Genomic DNA, 24,297 nt, shown 5'->3' with positions numbered 1-24,297 from the left:
TTCTGCTGGTATGGATTTTAGTTCAGCAAATCAAGTGTGAAGCTGGGAACCTTGGGACTCGGTCGACAGCATGGGGATGGGTGAGGGAGACTTAGACACAGCTCTCTGAAAGACAGATCTGTTTTCTATTATAAATATATCCTGTGTAGTCTCCACAAAGAGCTTAAAAGCAAGCTGAACCTTGCAGGTTTGACATCTGTATGCATGTCCCTTAAGGTTGTAGCATGTGATAGTTTTGTCTAGCAGTGAGAGTGAAAGTAAGTGATGCAGGTAAAAACTAAGTACGGCAAATCTCTGTAAGCGGCATACTTGTTTACTGCTCTCTTGTGGCACCTGCAGCCTTCTATGTATTGGTGAGCTCTGATTTGGGGATAAACATCTTCCCAGGCTGCAAAAGTCAGCGTGAGGACTGGTATCAACAGTTCTGGGTTCTCCCCCGACGGGCTTATCCTGGTGAACGTATGGCAAGGAGTCAACAGTGGAGCAGCCACTCACAATTCCTGGCTACCCTCTGTGATCATGTGAATCTGTCATGAAACTGGGACTTGCTGCTGACATGAGGAGAAACATGGAAAAAGATGCTGGAGGTCTGGGTTGGGAGACAATCCAGAACTACTTGTGAGTAGGTCATGGCTAAAATATAAAGAACATATTTGAGTTAAGATGCATGAGAAAATAAAAAAAAAATAATTACAGGAGCTACTAGATGCTTTTCATTGTTCATAGATATTTCCAGTCTTTGTACTGAGCTTCTGCTTAATGCCAGTTTGGTAAACATGACTCTCTAGGTACTTTGCCAGCCCCTGTGGCTCATGACTCTTGCGTGTGAGCTGAGCAGCAAGGTCTTCAAGGGGAAGGCAGCTGCTGAAGGGTACCCAGCCTGAAAGGCCATGTCAACCTCTTCCTTTGGTTTTAGTCGCGTGCTGTAGCTCCCAGCTGCCACTTTGTGTTGGATTTTGGTTTGCTCCTGTTCCACCAGGTACTGCAGAAGCTGGTGTCACAGTAGGGTCTGTGACCCACAGCAGAGTTCCATGGTGAGCGAGGAACATGTCCTCCTAAACCAGTGTGGGTTATACTTTCGGTGCTTTTAATGAGGGAAGTTTGTTTCTGGGTAGCAGCTTTGTGAGGATAAAATACAGTGTCTCAAATGCCACCTCCTTGGTGGAATATATGTGCTGTCTTGCCAAGATACCTACTGCAACGGTGATGTTCACTGGTCTTCCCTTTTCCCAGAGACACAGATGTTGTCAGAGGCACTGAAGAAAGTGATAATTCATGAGATAGAAGAAAGACTTCCCTTCAGAGCCCCATGCACAAAGCACCCTCAGGGGTGGCTCCCTGGTCCCGCATGCAGCCTTTCCTCTTCAGCGCATACTCCAGCCTGTACACAAGTGCCAGGCCAGCTCCGGAAATTCAAATTCAGCATCTCATGGTCCCAGTACATTATAGTCTGGGCTTCAGGGTAGACTTGGTGGCCAAACTTTTCACTTTGTGTGGCAAATAGTAACTTCTCCATGGAGATCACAGCTTTCTGCATTTTCTACAATCTTTGCATAATCAGGTGAAATGAAATAAAAGTTGGTGCAGGTAAAAGGCCACAAAGAAATCACATTTGGGATAATATGTGATAGCTGGGGAGAGGTAGGGAGTGCTATTTGGAAACAAGAGGCTGACCTCATCTTCAGAGGAAAGTTATTAAAGTGAAAAAAGTTTTTCATTTTATCTGTTACATTCATAACACAGCAAGGAGTGTATGCTAGAAAAATTAAATCAAGAATGCATCAACCATGAAGATGATTAATTTTGATGCCTTTCTAGAAGTCAGCCCTTGCTGAACCGGAAAGCCCTGGGTGAGGGAATGGGCACCTCCTGGGATCAAGTGCCTGTCCTGCTCTGTGCATGGAGCAGGGCTGGGCTGCAGCAAGTGTAGAACTGCAAACCTTTGGCAGGTGTCATTTGTTCTCTTTACTGTGGGGTTCAGGCACCCAATATTCACATTGGACAGTCAGCTGTTTTCCACATACATACAGAGCCATTTTGGGAAAACTTGGGGACAGTTCAGGGACCAGAGGCAGCAGCTCCTGGAGCTTCCCTGGCTTCACCACTGATTGCACCAAGGTCAGCATGCAGCTGGGCACTGTGCAGTGTGGCCTTGGCGTTTCCTTTTGGTTCTTGTATTTATGCTCTGGAGGACTGGAATTGCTCAGCAGCCTCCTGCCAGTGCAGTCCCGCTTCCAGGCAGAGGTGGTAGCCCTGGCATAGAAATTGCTCAAATGGCTTTTGAGCTATGCTTAATTTAACCACTGCTAAAATACATCGTTACTGGGAAAAAAAGCTGCCTGGTGTCTCCCAGAAGCGTTGAACCTCTCTATGCAGACTTACTGAGGAGTCTGACTTAGAGGAAGCCTTTTAATAGGGAAATATTCTTGTTTCTTGGGGAATTTCAAGGAAGAATGGGCAAAAAAAATACACACACACACACACACACCCCTTTTTTTTTTTTCTTTTTTTATTTTGTTACACCTGAGAGTATTTTGCTTGGGTGCCTAGCTACCTGCTGAATTTTTTTACACTCTGGTAAACATTTAAATTTGGAAATTATATTTCTTGGGTTTCTGCAGACTGTACTACAGATGCTGCATGATGAAACAGTTGATAACAAATAGGAAAAAGAAATCACTGGTGTAGTGTAACAGAAATGCCAGAGTGCACTCATTATCATTAAGCGGAAGGTTTTCCTCCTTACCACATAGATGAGGCAGAAATTTGGCTCATTACAAGGAGGAGGACAGAACAACATACAGTGGCATTAAAATGAAATGCAGGTCCGTTCCTGAGAGCCCAGGATGCCTTTGCTTTAGTAACTGATATTCTGAAGAGGTTGCTTACTCTGGTTCCCAATTCTATTAAAATCATTGTAGTATGTTCTCTGTTTACAAAATAAGGTTTACGCTCACTTTTAATTCTTAAAAGCAGGGGAAAAACCTGAGCTTGGCAAAGCCTTTTGAACTGCTGAATCAAGAACTAGCTGCTTGCAAAGAGGGATTAAAACCTTTTAATCCTTTTGTGTAAAAGAATATGGTGTTTAATGTGGTAGGCATGCTGGCAAAATTAATTTTCATGTTTTTTCAAGCAAAAGATTTCAGTTCTGTCTTTGTTTCCTGGTCCTGCATATCTTAACGGGTTCTTTACACTATGCAGTACACTTTATTAACTTTGAAGTTTTGAATAAATTTGCAAATAACATGCAGATTTGGAAGAAAAAGTTCATTCCTAGGAGCAGGCACAGCTGTTGGGTACCGCTTCAGGCGGCGTTGTAATGACTGATTTCAGAGCCCAGTAGCTGACATTATTATCCTCTTGTCCATTGTATCTATTCTGTGCAAGAGAGAGGAGACCTGAATTCAGGTGCTGAATTTTGTGTATGATTAAATGAGTGTTCTGTATGTATGCATTTGAAAGCCCTTAAGTGAATGTTGTGTAAATGGTGATAATTGGAGGCAGTCTCCCTGCAATCCTTTCTCAAGCTAAATAAGGTCTAAGGCCAAAGGCCCAAACGTTTAATTGTATTAAACACAGAGGCTGAAAAATTTATTAACTCAGAAAGTGTGTATTACCAAGTTAATTGGAAGTGCCTTTAAGCTATTACCAGGTGGAAATTTGACTTCAGGTTTCAATTTTAAATTAAAGCAAAGCAGAAACCCATTCTGTGAGGCTGCTGGAAGGTCTGCAGTTAGAGCAGTGCTTCTCTGCTCTCCCTTGTTTTTCTACTCGGTATAATACTTGGTATAAATGCTGGGGAGTTAGAATCAAAAGCTAAACCCGTACATAGGCATCTGGCTTTTCCCCAAGATATGTGGCAAGCTGCACATACAGGCTGCAGGTGCTCTAGGGAAACGTAAAAGCAGAGGAGGGGAAATGAAGATGACCTCAGGTTCCAGAAGGATGTTTCTCTGGGCTGTTTTTCTGCTTTGTTTTAATCAGTATTCTTCAGTTGTGTGCAGGACTGCTTTGTGCTTCTTGGCATATTTTTCTTTTTCCAGTTATGTGTTGTTTCATTTATTGGAAGCAATTGTAAGAATGGTGTCATAGTAGGGAGACTGATTTATTCCCCTCCCCCCCCCCCCCCCCCCCTTCTTGGCACACAAAAAACTTAAAAAAAATCCATGGACAAGAGTCAATCACAGCACAGGGATTAGCCAGAGCTAGGGATTTTTTTTACTGAGATGTAAAGCAGCTCACACTGATAGCCAGCCAGGCACTTTGAGAAAGACATTGCAATTACAACAGCCTTCAAAAATAATGAAGAAAATTTGCCACCCTGTGCGCAAAAATCTGTGGGCACCCTGCAGATATGATATGAAGAGAAACCACCTCCCCATTGCATTAAGGTCTAAGTTGCCTGCCTAAAACTCTCTCAAAAAATAAATCAGCACCCAGAATGTTGAGCGCTGCTGAGTGACTTGCACAGCATACTTGTGTGATGGTTGCCGGAGACAATTCTGTTTCAGTATCATGTCAGTTAATTTTAGGTGTTTAAACTCTTTCAGCAACTCCCATGATTCATGAAGAGGCAGAATTAGAAATTTACTGAAGTGCAATAGTATGATGACAGGCTTTTGCTGTAGTTTATTAATATCTAGTAATCGTGGCCTTAACACTTCAGTGACTTAATGGCTTTTAACCCATATTTCTGTGGAATAAACGGGTTTATCCAAATGTCAGCATTTTAACAGCAGTCACCCAGTTTCAACTGGTGAAGGGTTGGTTTATATGTAACATCCAGACACTGACCAGAAGCACACAGGACACACGAGGTTTTAAGGTGTTGGTTTTTTTAAGAAGAAATTTTGAAATACTCAGTTTTGCCTTAAAGACAGTTCAGTGTTTTGTGTCAGATTTAATAAGTATAAATCTGCTGTTAGCAAAAGGGAAAAGAGGGCTTGAAAATGCCAGCCTAGGTGTGAAGGTCCCCATATTTGGTTCTCATGTCCCAGAGGCACCTCAGCCACATCCAAGGCTTTGCCTTTAGGTTGGGTTTATTGTAAGGAAAGACCCTATAGAAACTGTAAGCAGTTTCTATAAAACTAAAAAACCCCTCTTTTGCTGAGGCAGTGAAGAAGCAAGAATCAAAGATTATAAGAGTTTCTGCGCTTAAATCATTACAAATACCTATAAAATTAAACATTTGACCTGACATGTACCCTTGCAATCTCCTCAATTAAACTTAATACAGATAAACAAAGCACAGTGGGTCTCACCTGCTGAAATGAGTACCTTGCATCTTAGTTCACTGTATTTCCTGCTAGTGTTTAGAGAAAAGTGAAGCCTCTGCTGGATGACTGCTTTTATTATTTTTGTAATGTAATTTTTCTACTGAAAGTTACAGAGGTCATCAAACATGTTAGGAGATATACTTAGAGTTTTGTGTATTAATCATTCACTTGATTTCATTTTGTAGGAACTCAAAAGGTATCTATGAGTAACTTTATGGAAGGGAGGAGATGAAGGTGAGGAGAAATGCAGCTTGTTTAGAGATAATGTTTGTAGATTTGATTATCACGGACAACCACACATGAAGCTGGAAAACTCAACCACTAAAATTGGATTGAAATAGCAGAGTCATTTCTCCTAGCTGTTGGGAATCTCTTAAGCATTAAAAGCTAATAACACTAAGATGATAAAACAAGAGAGGAAGATGCGCAGGTAACATTGGGTAACCTGTAATTCAGAGTGATCTGAGGAATGTGTTGAATTTGGAATGCCACTTTCTGTGATTGGGATGCAGTTAAGTGGTTTTTGAAGTGGATGGAGAAAGGGTTATGATCCATTCACTGGATAAAAAGAAAATTGTGTACGTACTTGAGCATGCAACACCCCACTACATATATTTGCATTTATTTAATAAGTACCTTCCACCAGGCAATAAAGGACAAAAGTTTCATTTATAAAGTGCTGTCATCTTAGCGAAATAAAACTGAAATAGGAGAAATAAGGAATAAATTAGCATTGTGATCACCAAGATCTACTGATGCTTTAGTAAGCTGCTGTTAAAAAATGGTATTATGAAGCTCAAACAGGCTCTTCCTACTTGTAAATTATACAGGAATTAAAAGTGCAGGAATTAAATACAAAAAATTGTATTTTGCCAAACAATATTTTTAGTAATCACAAAGGGACAGGAACCACATTTAAACGATGGTGGGTATATTGGAAAGAAAACATAAGGATATTAAACATAAGGATAGTTGGAGAACCCACAGGCTTGCCTCCTGCCCTGCAGTAGATGCTTTGGAGAAAAATCATAGAGTAGGTTTCACCAGAGTATCTTTACAGCAGGCATCCATCCATGCACGGTTATCAATCATCCAAGATCATAAAGGAAATGGAAAAAGAGAAATACCCTTGCTGTATATATATATGAATGGGGCACCTCTGTCTTCTAGACCACTTTATTTCCACTTCAAAGTCAGTCGTGAACATGAGAAAGTCTGTGTCATTCTTGGTTTCTTCCCAGTATTATAACAACGGAGCCACATCATCATTTTCTACGTATTCGTCCTGACAGCAGCCATGTGAGAACAGCAGGCAAGTTTTGCAGTGGAAGCTGAGGCACAGTTGTGCCTTGGCATATCTGGCGGGAAGGTTAAAGGCAGGGATTTAAACCTGAATTTCACAATTTCCAGGATCGAGAGTTATTCCCATTATGATCTTTTTATGCTTGTGTCAATAACTTCTTTTAATGCATTTAGCCCAGGCACCTAAATAAGGCACCCATCTATGCCTATTATATGTGCTTACCTAGTTCATCTCATATCACAACTGTAATTTTTTTCCTTCACAAAAGATTACTTTCAATCTTAATTTAGCCCAAGTCATGAAAGTTTTCAGTTAAAAATACAAGCTTCCCCTCTCCTACAATCCTGGTCTTATTTTTGGCTGCTCTTCTGTTTAGAACAGTGGGCACTTGTAGCATGAGGACAAAGATATTTTTCTTTAAAATCTCTCGCAGCAGGTGAGTGTTCATAGAACACTTAATTGCAGACATGTGTTTAATAATTCATTTTTCTCAAAACCTGTGTGCAACTCTTTGGAAAAATAGCATCCACAAGAACAGGAGGAGCAGTATGATTGCCAGTTTCTGAATTAGAATTTTTGGATGAGGTATATTTGATGTGGGTGCTAAATACTGTAAAAGCATCAGGATTCAATTTAATTTTCCCCTTTATTTTAAGAAACCATCTAATGATGATGGGTCTTTGAAATAAAACAAGTTAATATTTGGGTATATGAAGCATATTTATGTTGGCATATATTATGTTTCAGCCACTTGAAATTTTTGGCTCTTCAGAAGATTGCAAGAAAGCATATTTTACGTAACTGCTGTGTGTTTAACGTGTAGCAAAATACAAGGTTCTGTGCTAAATATACATGACCCAGCATCATTTTTCAAGGCTCTGGCTGGTATTCAAGTCAGGTAAAGCAGATCATACGTTATTTCTCAAAGGCCATGGTTCACATAAAAGACACCTTGCCAAGATAGAGGGAAGCTACACCTCTGTACTTCTGCCTTGAATGAAATCTGGCAAAAGAGACTTTTCTCTGTGGAAAGGTCCTTTGGGTTCACTAAGAAGCTGCACAGCCTAAAAACAACACATGTGATGAAGTCGCTCTGAAAGCAGGGAGAAAGGAAAACCTGAAAAGGAGAACTGTAATGTTACTGCTCTGCTACAAATGTTTGATAGGGCAAATTTTAAAATAGCTACCGAGATGCTTTTCTGATTTATAACAATTGTTTCACAACAAGCAAATTGTCTAGAATAGCAGAGAGGAACAGCAATTTTATATATAAAAAAGTATGGGTGAGAGAGATGCATGTTCATGGTTGGCTGGCTGGCTGTCACTCTGAGTTGTCCTGCAGGAAGGCTGTGTCACTGGCTTTCCAGCAAACCAGAGAATTCTGCCTTTGAGGGCTTCAGGTTCCTCTCCCAGCCCATCACGCTTGCTTTTGCTGGGGAGGGCAGACCACAGCCTTACTGATTAGAGCCTACCTAACTTTTCTGCTTGTACTTCTCTCTGGCTTTCTGTACCCATGTTCTTGGGGACCTCTTAAAATGTAATTCAGGGGAGCATTTCTTTTAAAAGCGTCACACACCCTAGGCTGAGCCCAGGACTCTGCATGACTTTGCTGATGTTTTCCAGCATAGTGAAGCAGACAAATCTCTGCTAGCATCTCTTCCACACCATGAGGCCCTCCTTGTGATTCACTTTATAGGATTATCCAAGAATCCGTGCTTGCTCAGCAAGTGACTTTTTCAGCACTATCAACTGTGAAAGGAAAGTCCTTTTCTTCTCGAATTTTTTGTTTAAAAAAGGTTTCTGAATGGTGAGCCTGTCTGAGCCAGTTGGTTTTCTTTCAGCTCCCAGCCAAATAAGATAAAGCTTGTTTCTCTCTCTTGTAAGAAAATACTCTTATTTTTCACAGTCTTCCTCCCCAGAACTGTGTTGTTCCCATAAGCTCTCTAGAATAATTTAGGTTTTGAGCAAAGACCAAACAGGGAAAATTTCAGCCAAGAAGGTGAAAGTTTTCCCATTCTCCTGCCTGAAGCTTACGAGTGAATAGAAATGATGATAGCATTAAGTTCCATTCTCTGTGTAGTGGGAACTTGCTTATGAAGTGAGGAGCAAGAATTAGTTTAGAGTGTGAGGACTGAACATGCTCCAGGGATCTGACACTGAGCAGAGGCGCGAGAGAGAGAGACTGGAGATGTTTGGACTTGGTGTTATCAAATGAGAAATACACCAGTCTGGAGTTGTTACTCCACATGATGGAGTAAGCGAAGGTGGGTGTGATGGGCACCCAGCCATCTGGCATCTCTCCCTGCTGTCACCCAACACTTGCTCGGGTGATATTTTACAGATATGTCTTTGCAATACGATCAGTCTTCTTTTTCCTTTTTTAAACTTCCAATAAAAAAATCTTCAGCTTTGCCTGGTCCTTAGGTCAGGAAAAAGACACTGTAAAATACATTTCAGTTCCTTTTGTTTATTTGTAGCTTGTTTGAACAACAGTTACCTTAAAACTTGGCATGTCCGTAGTCTTCTGTGGAGACTCTGGTCATATTGAATTTAAGATGACAGGAAAGACAACAACTAGGTTACTGATTAAATGCTGTATTTTGGATACATTGGGGGTTTTTTTCTGGTTGTGTTTCTAGGGCTACCCTAAGAATGCAAATACTCAAAACAAGTTAAAAAAGACATGCTTCTGTCTGGCCCTATCCCTGGTGGTTGCTACTGCCCTTTGGAGGTAGCTAGTGATGTGTCCCACAGCAGCTTCCTCTGGGCAGTAGTTAAAGAGATGTTGGTTGGAGGAGAGGTGTGGAGGTAGTCTAGTCCACTTAACATGCATTTTCCACAGACATCATTTTTGTGGATGATCTGTCACGCTTCTGTTAGCTCTCACTGAGATAAGTTTTGGGATTTGTGGTAACAGTTACCGATCAGTATAAAAATGTGTATGCCTATGTCCAGCTCAATTGTCCTGGGGCCTGGACTCAGGATTTTAGGTTTACTTAATTAGTACTTTCCTTCCATTTCAAAACTTCAGGGCATACAAATGTTTAAAATGGCTTTATAGAAATATCCTTTCCCAGACTGTGTGAAAATTTGATTTATATACAGGTATACTTTTGTGACCAGTCTCGGTGGATTTAGATAGTTTCTAGAAATCAGTGTTGCTCAATTAAATGTGCAGGGGGAAAAGATTCATTACAACTGTGTAAATTCAAGCTGAAGAAAGCAGCAGGTTTTTTAGGTTTTACTGCAGGTGAGCATTCGGTTTCCTTTTGTTCTAGTTTTTAATAGTATTGATTTTTTTCTTTTAAATGTACAAAAGTAAAATAAGTCCTCAGTGTACGAGCTGGGGAGTAGGTGTACAGTGAGAGATATAATTGCATTGTGTTCTTCAAGGACAGAAGTCTTTGGATTCTGCTGTATTTGTCATTTGAAAAATGTACACTATTTTACTAAGATCATAGAGTAAATAACAGAAAATAAAAAAAAAACAAATCAGCTGCTGAAATGCAATACAAGACTTCAGCTCAGCACACTGCATAGCAAAGCAGTCAATCACACTGCAATCACTAGCAGCCTGAGCAGTAAATTAACATTTCACTGGAATAGATGAGAGGTGAATAAACACAGATATATGTAAATACAAACTAAGTAGAAATAGACATGATTATAGATGAGTAAATATGTGAAATCAGCATCAGTTAAGCAAGCACACTTAATAATTGCTTGCTGTTCATGTCAGGACAATGTGCCAAAGACTGCAGACAGCAGCCATGATGTCTTAAAAGGCATCTTCTGAGTTTTGAGCTATTTTCTTTGTGCAGTCCTGGGGCTCCCTTCGCCAAGGATGGCAATGTTCAGTACACCTGAGTGTGATGAATTCCTGTGGTCAGTTCAGGTCTCATATTCCTTCACAGAAGCTTTTTGAAGACAAGAGCACGTGTATCCACCTCTGTGGGGACAGAGCTGACCTTGGTGGATCCACTGTTTGTGAAGGCCTTTCAGAAATAAAGCTGAGCAAGCAGCAGTAGTAGAGGTCCAGGCCTGCGCCGTAGTGACCCCCAGATCACCTGGGCTCAGGGTCGGTGTGTCCCCTGGTGCCCACGGTCCATGTGAGCGGTGGGTCAGCTCCCCAGCACATGACCACAGTCTGCATTGAACACCTGATGTTGCAGGTTTTGAAAGGGTCTGCTGTCCTGCTGCCTCAGGAGTGGCATGCCACCAGCCCTTCTCTGCTAAGCGTTTCCTCAGCAGGTGGTTGCTTCTGCATGTCGCACCACCAGGTCTGGCCTCGTCCTTCACCCTGCAGCTGTGGTGGGTTGGCTGTGGCCAGCTGGCAGATGCCCACCCAGCTGTGGGCTGCAGGGCAGTACCTGCCACACGCTGGGCTGCAGGGGAGTCTGCCCGGGTGCCTGGAGCTCCTCGTCCCCCTCTGACCTAGGTGCTCACAGGGCTGTTTCTCACACTTTTTACCTTACTCCTCCCAGCCATGAGGTGTTTTGCCCCTTCTTAAACCTGTTACCACAGAGGCACTGCCATGACAGGCTTGGCTGTGCCCTGCGGTGTGGAGCTGGCTGTGTCCAGCAGCACAGGGCAGCCATGATCCCTCCACACAGAGACCCTCCTGCAGCCCACCTCAGCACCCTGTATGGACAAGGGTGGGGGGTGTGTGTGTGTGAAGTGAGAAGCATCTTGGGCCCTCAGCGGTCTCCCTGATCTGATCCACACTGGAATAGGGCAGAGCCCAGCCTCTGGGCTTTGTCAGGAGCAGCAGCTGGAGTATGTCACTGGGTCGAGCTGCTGTCTGTGTTGAGTCACGCTGTGCCATGCTGAAGGGACAGTGAGGGTCTGCGTAAGTGTGGGCTAAACCAGAAGGTGGAAGTGGGACTGAGGAGTTACTACTGTTTTAGCAAAGTCTTCAGAGATCGTTGTTGAGGGGTGAAGTTGCGCTCGGCAGCTTCAGGTGGCGGATACCAGCCTGCAGATGCTGAGGGAGGGACGCCATCTTGCAGTGCCCCCTCACCCTCTCTGATCCTGCCCAGAGCTGCTGCGCTCCCTACCCTGCTTAGAAAAGAAGAGGTGGCTTTCTGCTGGGTTAGGGGCCCAAAGCTGCTCCTCAGAGACTCTGGTGACGCTGGAGCTGCTCGTAGGGGTTTGGGTGCCGGTGTCTGGAGGCAGGGAGAGGAGGGGAGGCCATGAGGAGCAGAACAAGGTCCCCTGCCCTCTTCAGCAGCTGCAGGCTGCCACACCGGCTCAGCTGCAATGTGCAGCCGTCCCCTCAGCATTTTAATCTCTTATATTTTAGGAAAGTGTATTTGAAGACTGTCATCTTTTGGGGTCACTGAATATGTATCCCTTCTAGGTGGGGGAAACAGCCCTCAGTGCATCAAAAGCTTGGTGTTTAAAGCACCTGAGCTTGCAGATGTTGTCCCTGTCTCCCTCAAGGGCATACTTGCGGGCACGGCCAGAACGTGAAGGTGTGGAACCACTGCCGGATCTGCTGGGGACGTTGGTTCAACGGCTTGGTGTTGAACAGGTTTCTCCACCTTTCTACATCCCAGAAGCTGTCTCTGCCACATTTATAGGTCAGGTTCTTCCCTGAGGTAGTCAGTCAGAATTGTATTTGGAATGTGGCCTTAGTGTGACCTGTGCGCTGAATGACATCATGGGTGGACGCTGGTGACTCCCTCTGTGGGGCTGAATGTTTTGGTGCTTTATAGGGATAAGAGATCATCAAACATTTCTCACTTGAACAAAGCAGTGTTTCAACATGATTTTCAGATCACATGTTGCAGAATTCTCTTATACAGCGAGTACAAAATAAAAAACAAATGTTCAACCTCATGCTTTTTTAATCCATGCGAGTCTGTCATGTAAATCCAGAAGACACAACTGTATTTCCATGAAACTTACTGATTATTAAAATGTTAATATTTTTTTTTTAAAAATATTTCTGCCACGTATTTCAGGCCTGAATGTCACTTTGGTTTCTTTGCTGACTTTCACTTTTAGTGATCAGTTTCTTACCAGGCATAGGCCAGCCTGTGCAAGTTTCCAGATACTTACAGACTGTAGGGTTTTTTATAACAGTCAACATTTAAAATGAATTACAGGTTGTTATTTGTGTACTTAAAACTGTATCTGTTAATTTGTATGAATGTCTTAACAGCTTTCAGGAAAACTAATGTCAATATATAGCAAATTTTATAGATTTGTTGTGTCAGCTGTTCTGTAATTTCCAGTGCTATGACTATGTTAAAAACCTGAGAAAATCCATTTATTTAAAAAAAAAATAAATTAAAAATGGTTCCAAATTGTCATATACCTGAATGAATGCCCAGGGGGCTTTGGGGAGCCCTCTATTGCCCTCTTTTACCAACAAGCCAGATGGTCTTTATTAATTTCAGGGAAAAAAGGGTACTGAAGCAGAAACTCTACCTGTCATGCTGCAGTCTGCACTGAATTTGTGTGGCTGAGGCCATTCAACCTGGATTTGTAGTAGGAGCACCAATTATCTTAGAATTTAGATTAACATGACACATTCCTTGCTTATCTGATGTTGTGTCCTCATGAGGGTGATTTGGTTATTTTTGCAGGCAAGCCAACATTTATGAAAGCTCCCGAAGATCAGATTGGGATTTCTGGAGGAGTGGCCTCTTTTGTGTGTCAGGCAACAGGAGAGCCCAAACCTCGTATCACATGGATGAAGAAGGGGAAGAAAGTCAGTTCTCAGCGGTTTGAGGTAATTACAAAAAAAAAAAAAAAAAAAAAATCTCTAATCAGTCTAATGCTTGCAGGTCTTAATTACACAATAGTCATCATTGCAACCCTGCATATCTGCATCACTACCATATAGAATCTAGAGCTTTAAAGTAAGTTTCCTTCCCTGCAGCAGTGCAACCTGTAGAGCAAGTGTTGTCCTTTGAGCACTGGAAGCACATCCATAGGACATTCTTCTCCAGATGGGAGACTGGGGCATACACCGAACCGGATGGTGGATAAGAGTTTGATCTAGCAGTAATTTTCTGGTTTCATTGTGAAAATTGATAGATAAGGCACCTCCTTGGCCTGCTGTCCACAGGGGAATTCAAAAGTGGGATGCCAAAACATTGTTGGAAGGCTTTCTAAGTGATGGCTACTGCCGTCTCTCCCAGAAAGGCGCTTGGAAAGTGAATGGTGAAGTCATCCTGAAGGGTGAATTAACTTCCCCATGAACTGAAGTCTGAGAGGAAGTAGGAGTGAAGAGCAGGTATCAGAAATGCTTTTGAAAAAGCATCCAGTTTGGTTCGTATTTTAAATAGCAGATACATTTTCACTGACTTTCTCCACCTTCTTCTCCACTTTCTTTTTCTGGAGTTGGGCTCTTTTCTCTAAAACTGCCCTTGGAAACGTGACCCTTCTACAATTCTGCTGCCTTTCCTCTAATCCGCTGTCTTTGATGTTTTTGCTTTTCTGACTGGAGCACAAGATGACTTTGCTGCCCAGAATGGTTTGATTCAAGTCACCAATTTTAATCGTGATTTTGTATGTGAGCGGAAAACCTTGATTAAAGTAATCAATTTTAACCTTGTTTTACATTGTTATTTTTCCCTAATAAAGGTTAAGTTTTGTTGTATAGTAACCAATGAAACATTATAATTTGTATGTAGATACAACCTTTATAGTTCATGAACTTGGTACTTATTGTGGCTGATCAAAGGGCTATGCCATATTATATGCATTTATACGAGCAATTTCATACCTTTATTCACACAGTTTTGATACATAGTTGAGGCATTCTTACTGTGTTATGAGATAGTGAATAATACCTTTTTTTGCTGAATAACTATTAATTTTGCCTCATTACTAGGATACTCTTTATTTGGAAGAAAATTGGAATTAAGTTTAAATGAAAAAAATAATAAACAAATCTGATGTAGACATGCTGGGTTATTACACAAAAAACTTATCCATCGTTAGCAAATGAACAGCATTTTTGTCTCAGCATCTGTCAGGTCATTAGTAGCTGTGGCTCCTTTCCTCTCACACAGAGTGTTTGTTCAAAGAAGAGTAAGGGCAAAAGAGCTTTTCTGCTGTTTCATCTTTTAGCTTTTTAGTTCTTAGCTTTTTAGTCCTTATCATGGACTAAATTGGAGTGAATTAATCTCAGTATCTGACTTCGTCTTGTTTTAAAATTTGGCAGTAACCCTATCCTGTGTAAAGGTTATAGAAAGTTTAGCATTTTGTCACAGTTTCATATTTAATTTGAAAATGAGTAATTTTTTAAAAAAAATTATCTCCTGCAACATACTGCGCTGATGTTCGTATTTCTCTGTCTGACCCCAGCTTAGGGGTTTTTGCAAGCTGTGTCTGTTCCTTAGAACAGAAGAGCTATTCCTTCCAGTGTGAGGAATAAACAGATTTGTGGTGGTCCTCGTTACCTTTTGCTGTCTTCCTATTTCTGCTGTCACTGCAGAGTCTTGTGGTGCACATTATTTTTCTCCTTCCTGTTTTCACTCATTTGGCCTTTATGCTGTGAGAAGGACTCCTAGAAAGAACTCTTGAAAATAGGTTAAAATTTTTGCATGGAGTAATGCAGGTCCTACGCTGACATTTATGTGTGTGGGACGAAGTATAGCTTAGTCTCTTCATCTGCCCCTGCAGTTCCCAAGTGACCGGAGGAGGGCATTTGCCTTTCCCTCATGCTGTCACCATCTGCAGTTCAGTTAATATTTCCAACTTTTGCTGTGTTCAGTAATGGGAGAAGGATGAGTTTGGCATTAACAGTGGCCTGAGGCTGTGCCTTCACAGCCTTGCCATTAAGGCATAGCATATAATGATCCAGCTGCAAACTAACAAATACCACTTTCTTCCATGTAGAAATTAGAATAATGCATGTTATAGCTTAGCAGGATGGATGGAAAGGCAATGATTTATTAAGGACTTAATTTATTATGCTGGGGAAGGAATCGTAACGACATCATTGTTGATTATGTCAGATTTGCAAGAGTTGCAAAGTACCCGATGCTGAAGGACATTAAAACCCCTCACTTTCGGTTGGAGTAAGCATGCACTGTAGGTTCTCAAGGTTTTATTCTAGCTTTGTTAATATTTTCCTGGTAATCTCACAAGAGTATATTGTTCTGTTCTTCCATCAAGGTGAAAGTTGGCACTAAATTGCTATCAGTGTGATTAGTAAAACCATTAGTGCAAATATGGCTCAGATGTTGTAAATCATCAGATACACATCTTTATTATCAGGTTGATAATTTGCCAACCGTAGTCAATTCATAAAGAACCTGATTGGATCTTCATTTGTTCTGGCCTCCTTAGAGGACAAATATGTTCTTGACTCTGAAATTTTTGCATTTCTGGACTTGGAACATTTGACTAATTACATGGAATTTTATAGCTTACTGAGCTTGGTTTGGTTTTTGTTTTTCTACTCCGGGATTGTTTTGACTTCCAGATTTTGTTGCAGAAGATACCAGTAAACAAGTGCTTTCTTGTTATTGTTAAAGGTTATTGAGTTTGATGATGGATCAGGATCAGTTCTACGGATACAGCCCCTGCGTGTTCATCGAGATGAAGCTATCTATGAGTGCACAGCAACCAATAGTGTTGGGGAGATAAACACGAGTGCCAAATTAACAGTGTTAGAAGGTAAGTGGGAAGCTTTTTCTTGCGGGTGGCAGAAGATGACTTTGGCTTTGATAGCTACATGTTGGTGTGGTGCTTTTAAATGACATGGTGATATTGTAGCTTGGTTTGGAAAAGATGTGTTGTTCTTCCTGTATTATTTCCTATGTTTTCTCCCAGTGATAGAACGTAATATTTTTGAGACAGTCATGAAAGGATTGCAGATTATGAACTTCCTTTAAAGTGTTACAGTTGTATTGTCTGATTGAGGTATGTCATTTCTCACTTGGAGGGCTAGCTATAGAGACATTTGTATACTTTTCTCATTTGTTTGATGTAATACCCATCTTCAGGGTATGTAAGAATTGTCAGAAACTTAATTGATGTTGCTGTACCTTCTAGATTACATTGGCACAGTTCTTGAATAGATTTTTCAGGTTACTCTTCAGATTTTCAGTTTGATGTGGAATTTAGCTGGGTTTACTTTTAACCATAGTCACAACTTGTTATTCTGTTTCTCCTGTTAAATAGATTTTGATCCTTGTCTGCTATATGAGCAGGTTTTATTTTGCTTGCTATGTTGTTTCTTCTAAATAGAATGTTTTGTGGAAGAACGGTGTTTTAGATACAAAACTTGTGGTCAGTTGATGATTTTTTTTATATTAGAATGTCAGAATTACTGTCTACTTTTAAGGAAATGTGGTTTTTTCAGCATATCAATGTATTGTTTACTTGATTATATATAGGATTTTGTAAATGTATGAAGTTGTTACAAATCCAGGGCATTTGGCTGAATGGATTGGGTTTTTTCCTTGTATTTACTAAGACAAGCAGGAAAAGGCTTAGGCACATTGCTTGTTGTATATGGATTAATGTAGAAACTTTTGAGTAATGAGAAAACTAGACTGAAAAGTGTTTATTATTGTATGATTTTGAACCAGAGGAGACTGGTTTTCCCAACGGTGAGCGTGCCAGCCATACATGACAAGTTACCTATTTTCCCTTGTTCTCCCATCCCCATTTACAGCATAGTTATTTTCCCCTCTGCTCTGTGACAAAGAATACATTAAACAACTGTAATGTGCTCAGACACTGTGGTGATGGGAATCATAGAAATCATTCAATACTTGATGTGATTGTGTATCTTGTTTCTGGAGGTGGGGCATCTTAAAGGATCAGCTTGCTCTTCAGTAGTAGTATTATTAAGAACAGGATAACAGGTGCAATAGGCTTGAAAATTATTGGGGGTGGGGTGGGGAATCAGATCCTTTTTGTTACTGCTTGCCTTTACAGCCGTGTATGTGAGTGCATGAAGCTCAGTGGAGCTCTTTCAGCAGGTTACGTGCAGATCTGCATTTAAACGCTTCTTGCAACTGGATTTTTGTGATACTACTCGAATACACAACTGTTCCAAGGACATTGCTGTTTCCTTTGGTTGCAGTTGCCTTTATGTATCTTAGATATGTATGCACTTGCACACACACGCTAATAATTTATTTGCTCTATGTTAAATGTTCAGAGGCCCACAAGAGACATGCATTGCATAAAGGAGCACAACAGTATTTCTTTAGCTCTGTGGTGGTCCTACTGATTTCCTGATGAGGTAAAACTTGCAGACCACCACATAAATAGGGAATATTAGGAAACACCAGAGACAGGAAAAGATGTGCATGCATACAGCTTAAGAGGCACAGAAGCAAAAGTCACTACCAGTCAGGCACAGAGCCTGCTTTTCTCTTTGGAAATTTACTTTAATCGGGAGTAATGGTAGTTTAACATGATCCCATAAGGTCAGGAACGATCTGCAGGCTGGGGGGCTGTGTTTTGCTCTCTAATTGAACAATATCAACCCTTTGCTGAACGTTCGCGTAATGGACAAAATTAAGAAACATTTGCTGTATACCAGTTTGTATGTGCTCATGCATGTAGAGTTGAGCTTGCTCACAAAGCATGAAGAGCTACATGTGCCTCTTATGTTGGCTTAACTGATGAAGATGAGTTCTGTAATGATGTATCTGTACTTGAGAAAAAACATTTTAGATTCTCTTTTCTGAGACTTTCTAAGGGCAGGTCTGTATTATTTTTTTTTTCCTCAGTCATGGTGTCTTATTCTGTGTCATTTGCCTTAGATTATGCTTAGATATGCATTTTGGGGGTGTGAATTTTTTTTTATTATTAAAATTCCTTTTTTTGCTTACATGTAGACAAAGTGGATATTGCAACTTGGTGCCCTGGTTGGGGTTGTGTTTAGTCTCAGTGGCCTCCAAAAAATAGTGTGCCCCACCTCTCTGTTACACCATTACTTTCCTAACATGAATTTATAGAGCTATTTGAAAATGACACATTTCACATGGAACCCTTGATATCCTCAAGACTGTCAACTAGGATTGGATTTTCCCTCTGCCTCTGGGGTTAAAATAATTTCTGTAATTGCTCTCAGGTGGCAGTTTGAATGATGCAGACATTCTGCACTTCCCTTCAAGAATTTGACTAATGCAGTGGTCCCTGGTGCATGACAAAGTTCTATCATAGACGTCCTCGTGGTTACATGCTGCTAAATACACAGCACGTATTGATTTTTACATTAAAAATCCTTTATTAACAGTAAGTTTTAATGCTTCTTCACAATTTGCTCTTTAGAACATAGGCCTTAACATTAAATCCAGAAGTCACAGTCAGGGTTTAGCAGGCTGTTATTAGATGTCTTTGTAGCTAACTAAGCTGGTGCTTTATTTTATTTAGATTTCTGCGATGTTTTACAGATCAGGGGCAGATAATCCTTTCTAATTGCCAACTTTTTTCCATTCTGAGTATTAGGAGAGAAGCATGAGTCCAGTCTCCTGGAGGAATCGAGAATTCTCACATAAGTGAATCTCTTTTAACAGTTCGGTTCCCTACTACCCTTTCATTCTCTGCTCCCACGTGTCTCATTTTTCCGTTCTAACTGCAAATCCTGTTGTGACCAAACTATGTATACTTAGTGTAACTGGAAATTATTTCTCCTGTTGATAGTAGGAGAAATAGACGTGCATATACCTTCTCTTCTTATTTCTCCTGGGTAGCTGATAAGCTGAATTATGTATGAGCCATATTGAACATTTCTATCTTTTTTCCAATTATGACCTGAAGCAGCACAGAAGTACATCCCTGCCTGCCTGGCAGAGGAGGAAAGCAGTACAGGGAGGGGAGGGCTAGAATCAATAAGCTGACACACATTCCCAAGAAAAGCCTCAGGGACAGTTAGTGGCACTAACACATTAATAAATATATTATTCATTGGTAATGTTGAGAATTACAGAGTTTTTTAAATAGGGAGATTATATGAAATGTGAGTAGCAAGGATGCCAGTGTGGAAGAATATGTCAGCAGGCTGATTGCAGGAGTGTCTACGTGCTGTCCTTCCACAAAACTCCTTGTACGTTCAGCATTGTGGCTGTATTAGGAAAGGTGATGATAACAGTGTTTGTCTCTAGTTGCCTGTACTCCGAAGAATACCTTCAGTCTGTGGTTTCCAGCAGTCTCCACCCAACAGGAAGATGGGGAAAAACAACACAGAAGTAGTCTTCAAGGGACAGTGAGGAGTATATCAATTCTTCGGAGGGGAAGGAGGCTCAAATACAAAATATATTATCGGTCCTTTCTCCCAGGAGTTTCCCACTTGGACATTCAGTTATACGTTTTGATTTCCAGAATTGGGAAACTATTCGATTGTAACTGGTTCCTTAATGTTCTGCAAGCAGTTATTTTTCACTCCCCTGTAACCCAGAGCATACAGTCATACCCAAGTGTCACTGAATATGTTCAATTTCATTTCCCTTTGTTTTTAAGTAGGTTAAATGAACATACCATCTCCAATTTCCATTTCCAGCACAGATCTATGCAAATACCCTGTGACCCTGTCCCAGACTCCTAATCACGTGGCATGTAGTTTGCCCAGAGAGTGTTTCCAGGCTCTACAGGAGAGCAGATCCTGGTGAAGAGGACAGACAGAAGAGCTGGGAAAGGGTTGCTTGCATGCTGGGTTTCAGTCTCAAGGTAACCCAGCAAGTTAAGTTTTACTGGCTGGGTTTGTGCTGACAGAAGTCAGCTTAAGTTTTGACATGTTTCAGTGGAGCCCTAGAAAGTTCCCCAGTGCAGCAGTTGTCCCAGGGTGGGAAGCACCTCCACCTTATTGTAATTTGTTGTTTACTGAACCATGTCATGAGCTTAATTTCTTTCACCATCTGCTAGCTGCATTCCAGTTCCTGGGGTTACCCTGTTTGAAATACTGTAAATGATAAACATTTGACTGTTACAAATGATTTCTGCAGAGAGCTAGATCTCAAAAGGCCTGAAACAATATGCCCTTTTTGTAAACACTCTTCTAAAAAGTGATTTTTGTCATTAGAATAGTCAACAGAAGTTAGCTATGTTTCATCCTTGTTTATGTTTGTTAGTTACAAAGGATCAGTCGGATCATTGTACTTTAGTTCATGTTTGTCTTCATTGCTTTTGCATCCTTTTGCCAAGAAGACTTTCTAGCAATGTGTTATAAAATTGAAATAATTATAGAAGGGAAATTGAATCCATTTGCATGTGCTCATTCTGTTTGTGTAAATGAATTAAGGCTGCCCCTGCTCTGCTGCTCCTGGGATTGGTGGGATTCTCTTCATGTCTCTGGTTAGGAGAGGACAGGTCTTTCATCTGCATATTTCATGTTCATTAACTGTTGCAACTTTCTTTGGTCTCTCCCTGTGAAGAAAGACTGCTGTGATGGCAGAGGTTGAACTTGCATTCTTTATTCTCTCTACACAAGCACCCACATAGTACGTACTTTCTGTATGAGGCAGGCGGTTAATGGACCTCTGTAACTATTGCATTTCCAAGGACTGCAGCACAGTGAGCCTCCACGTGCTTCACTGCTTAAGGAAATGTCCTAAAATACAGTGGTGTGCAGAGAAATGAAGAAGCCTGAGTGCAATTGCTTTGCAGTCATGTTCAATCATGGCATGTCCAATGCTTGTTGAAAGGGGAAACATTAAGTCAGTTACTCATGGTGGCCTCATTGAGAAGTTTGAGTTGTCACCTGGAAGAATGTAAATCTGAGCTCACACGGACTTATGCTATTAAGGTATAAACATTGTTCACAAGGAAAGAGTGTATTGTGCTGCTCGACAGCCAGTCACCTAAGATTGGTCTGGTAAGCCAATTTAGAGGAGCCCTGTCATCATGCTAAGAACTCTATAATCATTTCTCGGGTACTGGACAGTGGCTAGAAGAATCCTAAAAGTTCAAGAGGAAAGAGGTGGTCTCTTGGTCCCATAGCATACAGAAGATTGAGCAGAATTTGCGATCTGTTTCAATTAGACCAAGAAGATTTACAGAGAATGTTTCACTTGTATCGCCATTACGTCCCATGCTGTCAATACCTAGGCTGCTGCAGTATCTGAAGAACGGTTCCAGCAGTTTAATTTTTGGTAGCTGCAGAATATGTATCATCTCAATCCAGGTGTGACGCTCCTGGTTCTCTTCATTTTATTTATTAACTTTCAAAGATTGGATTCAGTAAGAATGTTAGTCTTACTCTTATGGTTTATTTTTTATAGTATTTGACAAGAAATACTTTCTTGGCTATGAATGAGAGACAAAGAAGTAATATTCTCAGGTGATGAAAAGTTTTAAGTGTTGTTGGTCTCTCCTCCAAACAGGAGAGTCAGCAGGTCTTTAGAACATATCAGACCCAAATGCCATCATTTCCATTTCTTATCTCTGTTTAAATGATTAACTAATGGCACATAACCATGTAATGTATCTGTGATAGCGAGTTCCATCAGAAGACTGCCATACACTAAGGTTAACATCCAGGTTCATTCCACAAGTTTATGAAGCAAGAAATAAAACCTTTGAAAAGTTTTATATGAAATATCACGTAGTTAATGCCAAGCTGAACCCTTTGGAGCTGTGCACTCCCATAAAACCTTGTGTCTGAAATGGTACTGACCTCTTAATCTTGACAACATTTTTCTTTTACAGCAAGTGGCTGTTTCTGCATATTGCTTCTTAAATGAGGTCCTATGAGATTACATCTGTAACAGGACAGGATGTTGCCACATACTTATCAGCAGGCTAATGGCGTCAATGATATTACGACACCTAAAAGCAGCACCTGCGATTCAGGAGGGAATTCCCAGATAAAAACAAGTGAGCTTTAAGTGTCAAACAAACAAAAAGGAAGTATATTCTACAGAATTCGGCAAAAGCTCTAATGCAGGGTTCATATTGTTCAGTACTAGGTGGCTTGCAGTTGTAAGTGTGCAGTTATATCCTGTGAAAAGACTTCTCAGACCTCCTTGTACTATGCAATTAATTTATGCCAAGTTTATTCAGCAGTTGTAAGTGCTGGTTTTGGTACTGGAAATCATATTCAGCTAAGACTTTTTGTCACCAGTAACAGTTATCTCATTTCTATTTGCTCCATTTCTCAAAACGTTCATGGAGATACTCAAACATGGATGCTCATTCAGAGCCTTGTGGCAACCTACTGGTAACTTCTGTCTTATATGAAAATTGATAATTGAGTCCTGGGTATTATTTTCTCTCTTTTCTTGCGCTCAGGGTCTAGAGACAGGTTGCTTCTCACTCTGTGCTATCTTACACCTTCCTGGGGGATTGTCACGGAAAGTGTGTCAGGCTGTTCTTCTACCCTGCTCTTCTGTCAAAACATTCAGCCTAGTCCAATAGGAAAATGAGGCACAGTTTAACTCTCTGGCAGAGATGTGCTCACACAGGCAGGTTCCCGTCTTGTTGGGGAGGTGTCCCTTTGGGTTGCCATCTCTCAGCTGAGACCAGGGATGACCAGATGACTGCTTCTGCATCTTTGTTCCAGTTTGAAATCAGACAGATTAAATCGTCTGTGGTTTAAACTAATCTGTTTAGACTGTCTGTTGGAACGGATCATCGGTCCCAGCTGGGAAGTGGCAACCACCAGTGCTGCCTTTCACATCACTGCAGAAAGGCTCGTGTTCCCATGTGCCCCAACTCCTGTGGCCACAACAATGTCTGAAAGCTTAGAGAGGACTAGGAGTTTGATTGTGTTGGTAGGCAGTAAACCAGGGCAGAAGCCTTGGCTCAGGCTTGGGCTAGGAAGACTGGTAGTCTAAAAAGGGTGGGAGAGTGGAGCGACAAAGTCAAGGCTGCCAGGGAGGAGATGTGTGTCTGTAAGCCTTTTGGGCTAGATACTATGGAGGAAGAAAAGGCAAGAATAACATAGGCATACTATAACAGATTGTAAATCCTGAAGTCAATATATTTGTTGGGAAAATGAGGGTGTTTAGATTGAGGTGTGTGCTTGCCAATGTCCTGATCTGTACCAGAAGGTGGCCAAGTAAGCCTCCCCTTGCAGTAAAATCCCCACATCAGTTTCATAGGTGATCTGCCAGTCCTCTTTGGGATTCTCCTGGTCTCAGTGGTCCTATTCTACACCCGTTCCTTTGCTATTATGGGACCTGTTCCTTATGCTATTTCAGGGACTGCTTTTTTTGAAGCATCCCCAACTAGAGACATGCAGACAAGGAGCCTTGCAAGTGTCTTTTCAAAAGCGCTGATGGATCCATGGATTTTGGAGATACACGATCAGATGCATGCTAGGATCATAGCTGCTTTTTTCATTCAGTTGGTCACTGGCTAGCGTAGCTTCTCTGCATTTCTCTAACGCACCTGTGTTTGTGTTTGCTCCTCTTGTTTCCAGGCAATATGTGCCAGGCTTATTGCAAGGATTTTTCATATTTCTTGTATTTCTCCCCATTATCCCTGTCACTTAAGGCAATTTGGCTCTCTTTGCTTGATTTTTTTTGAGTGTTCTCTTTATTTACAGCATCTCCACAATGCTGTCAATTTAATACCTGCCTTTTGTGCAGAGGTTATTAATGCATCTAGTCATTTAAAAAATGATGTTTGAGGAACTTATTGATAAGTCTGTTGTTGCACTACTAATAAAAAAATTAGTGAACAAGGGAGCGGAATTAATTAGGCTCTCAAAATGTTTATCTGGTAATAACTAGGCTGAGGCTGGACCTGGTAACTCTCAGGTAATAAATTGAGTTTGGAGAACTGGCAGTTAGAAGA

The 24,297-nt window shown here is 41.1% G+C and overlaps 1 protein-coding gene across 7 annotated transcripts in view; it reads left to right on the top strand.

The window, feature by feature from the left end:
• Positions 1 to 24,297, top strand: part of PTPRF (protein tyrosine phosphatase receptor type F) — a 392,669-nt gene that overhangs the window by 178,166 nt on the left and 190,206 nt on the right. For all 7 annotated transcript variants that reach the window (XM_056355793.1, XM_056355795.1, XM_056355799.1 and 4 more), the window contains 2 exons: positions 13,173 to 13,318; positions 16,077 to 16,218. In XM_056355793.1, coding sequence (XP_056211768.1) covers positions 13,173 to 13,318; positions 16,077 to 16,218 — 288 coding nt within the window. The remainder of the gene's footprint in view (positions 1 to 13,172; positions 13,319 to 16,076; positions 16,219 to 24,297) is intronic.

This window comes from Falco biarmicus, chromosome 11, assembly GCF_023638135.1.
Source record: "Falco biarmicus isolate bFalBia1 chromosome 11, bFalBia1.pri, whole genome shotgun sequence".
NCBI lineage: Eukaryota > Metazoa > Chordata > Aves > Falconiformes > Falconidae > Falco > Falco biarmicus.
This window is presented reverse-complemented; position numbering and strand designations above follow the sequence as displayed.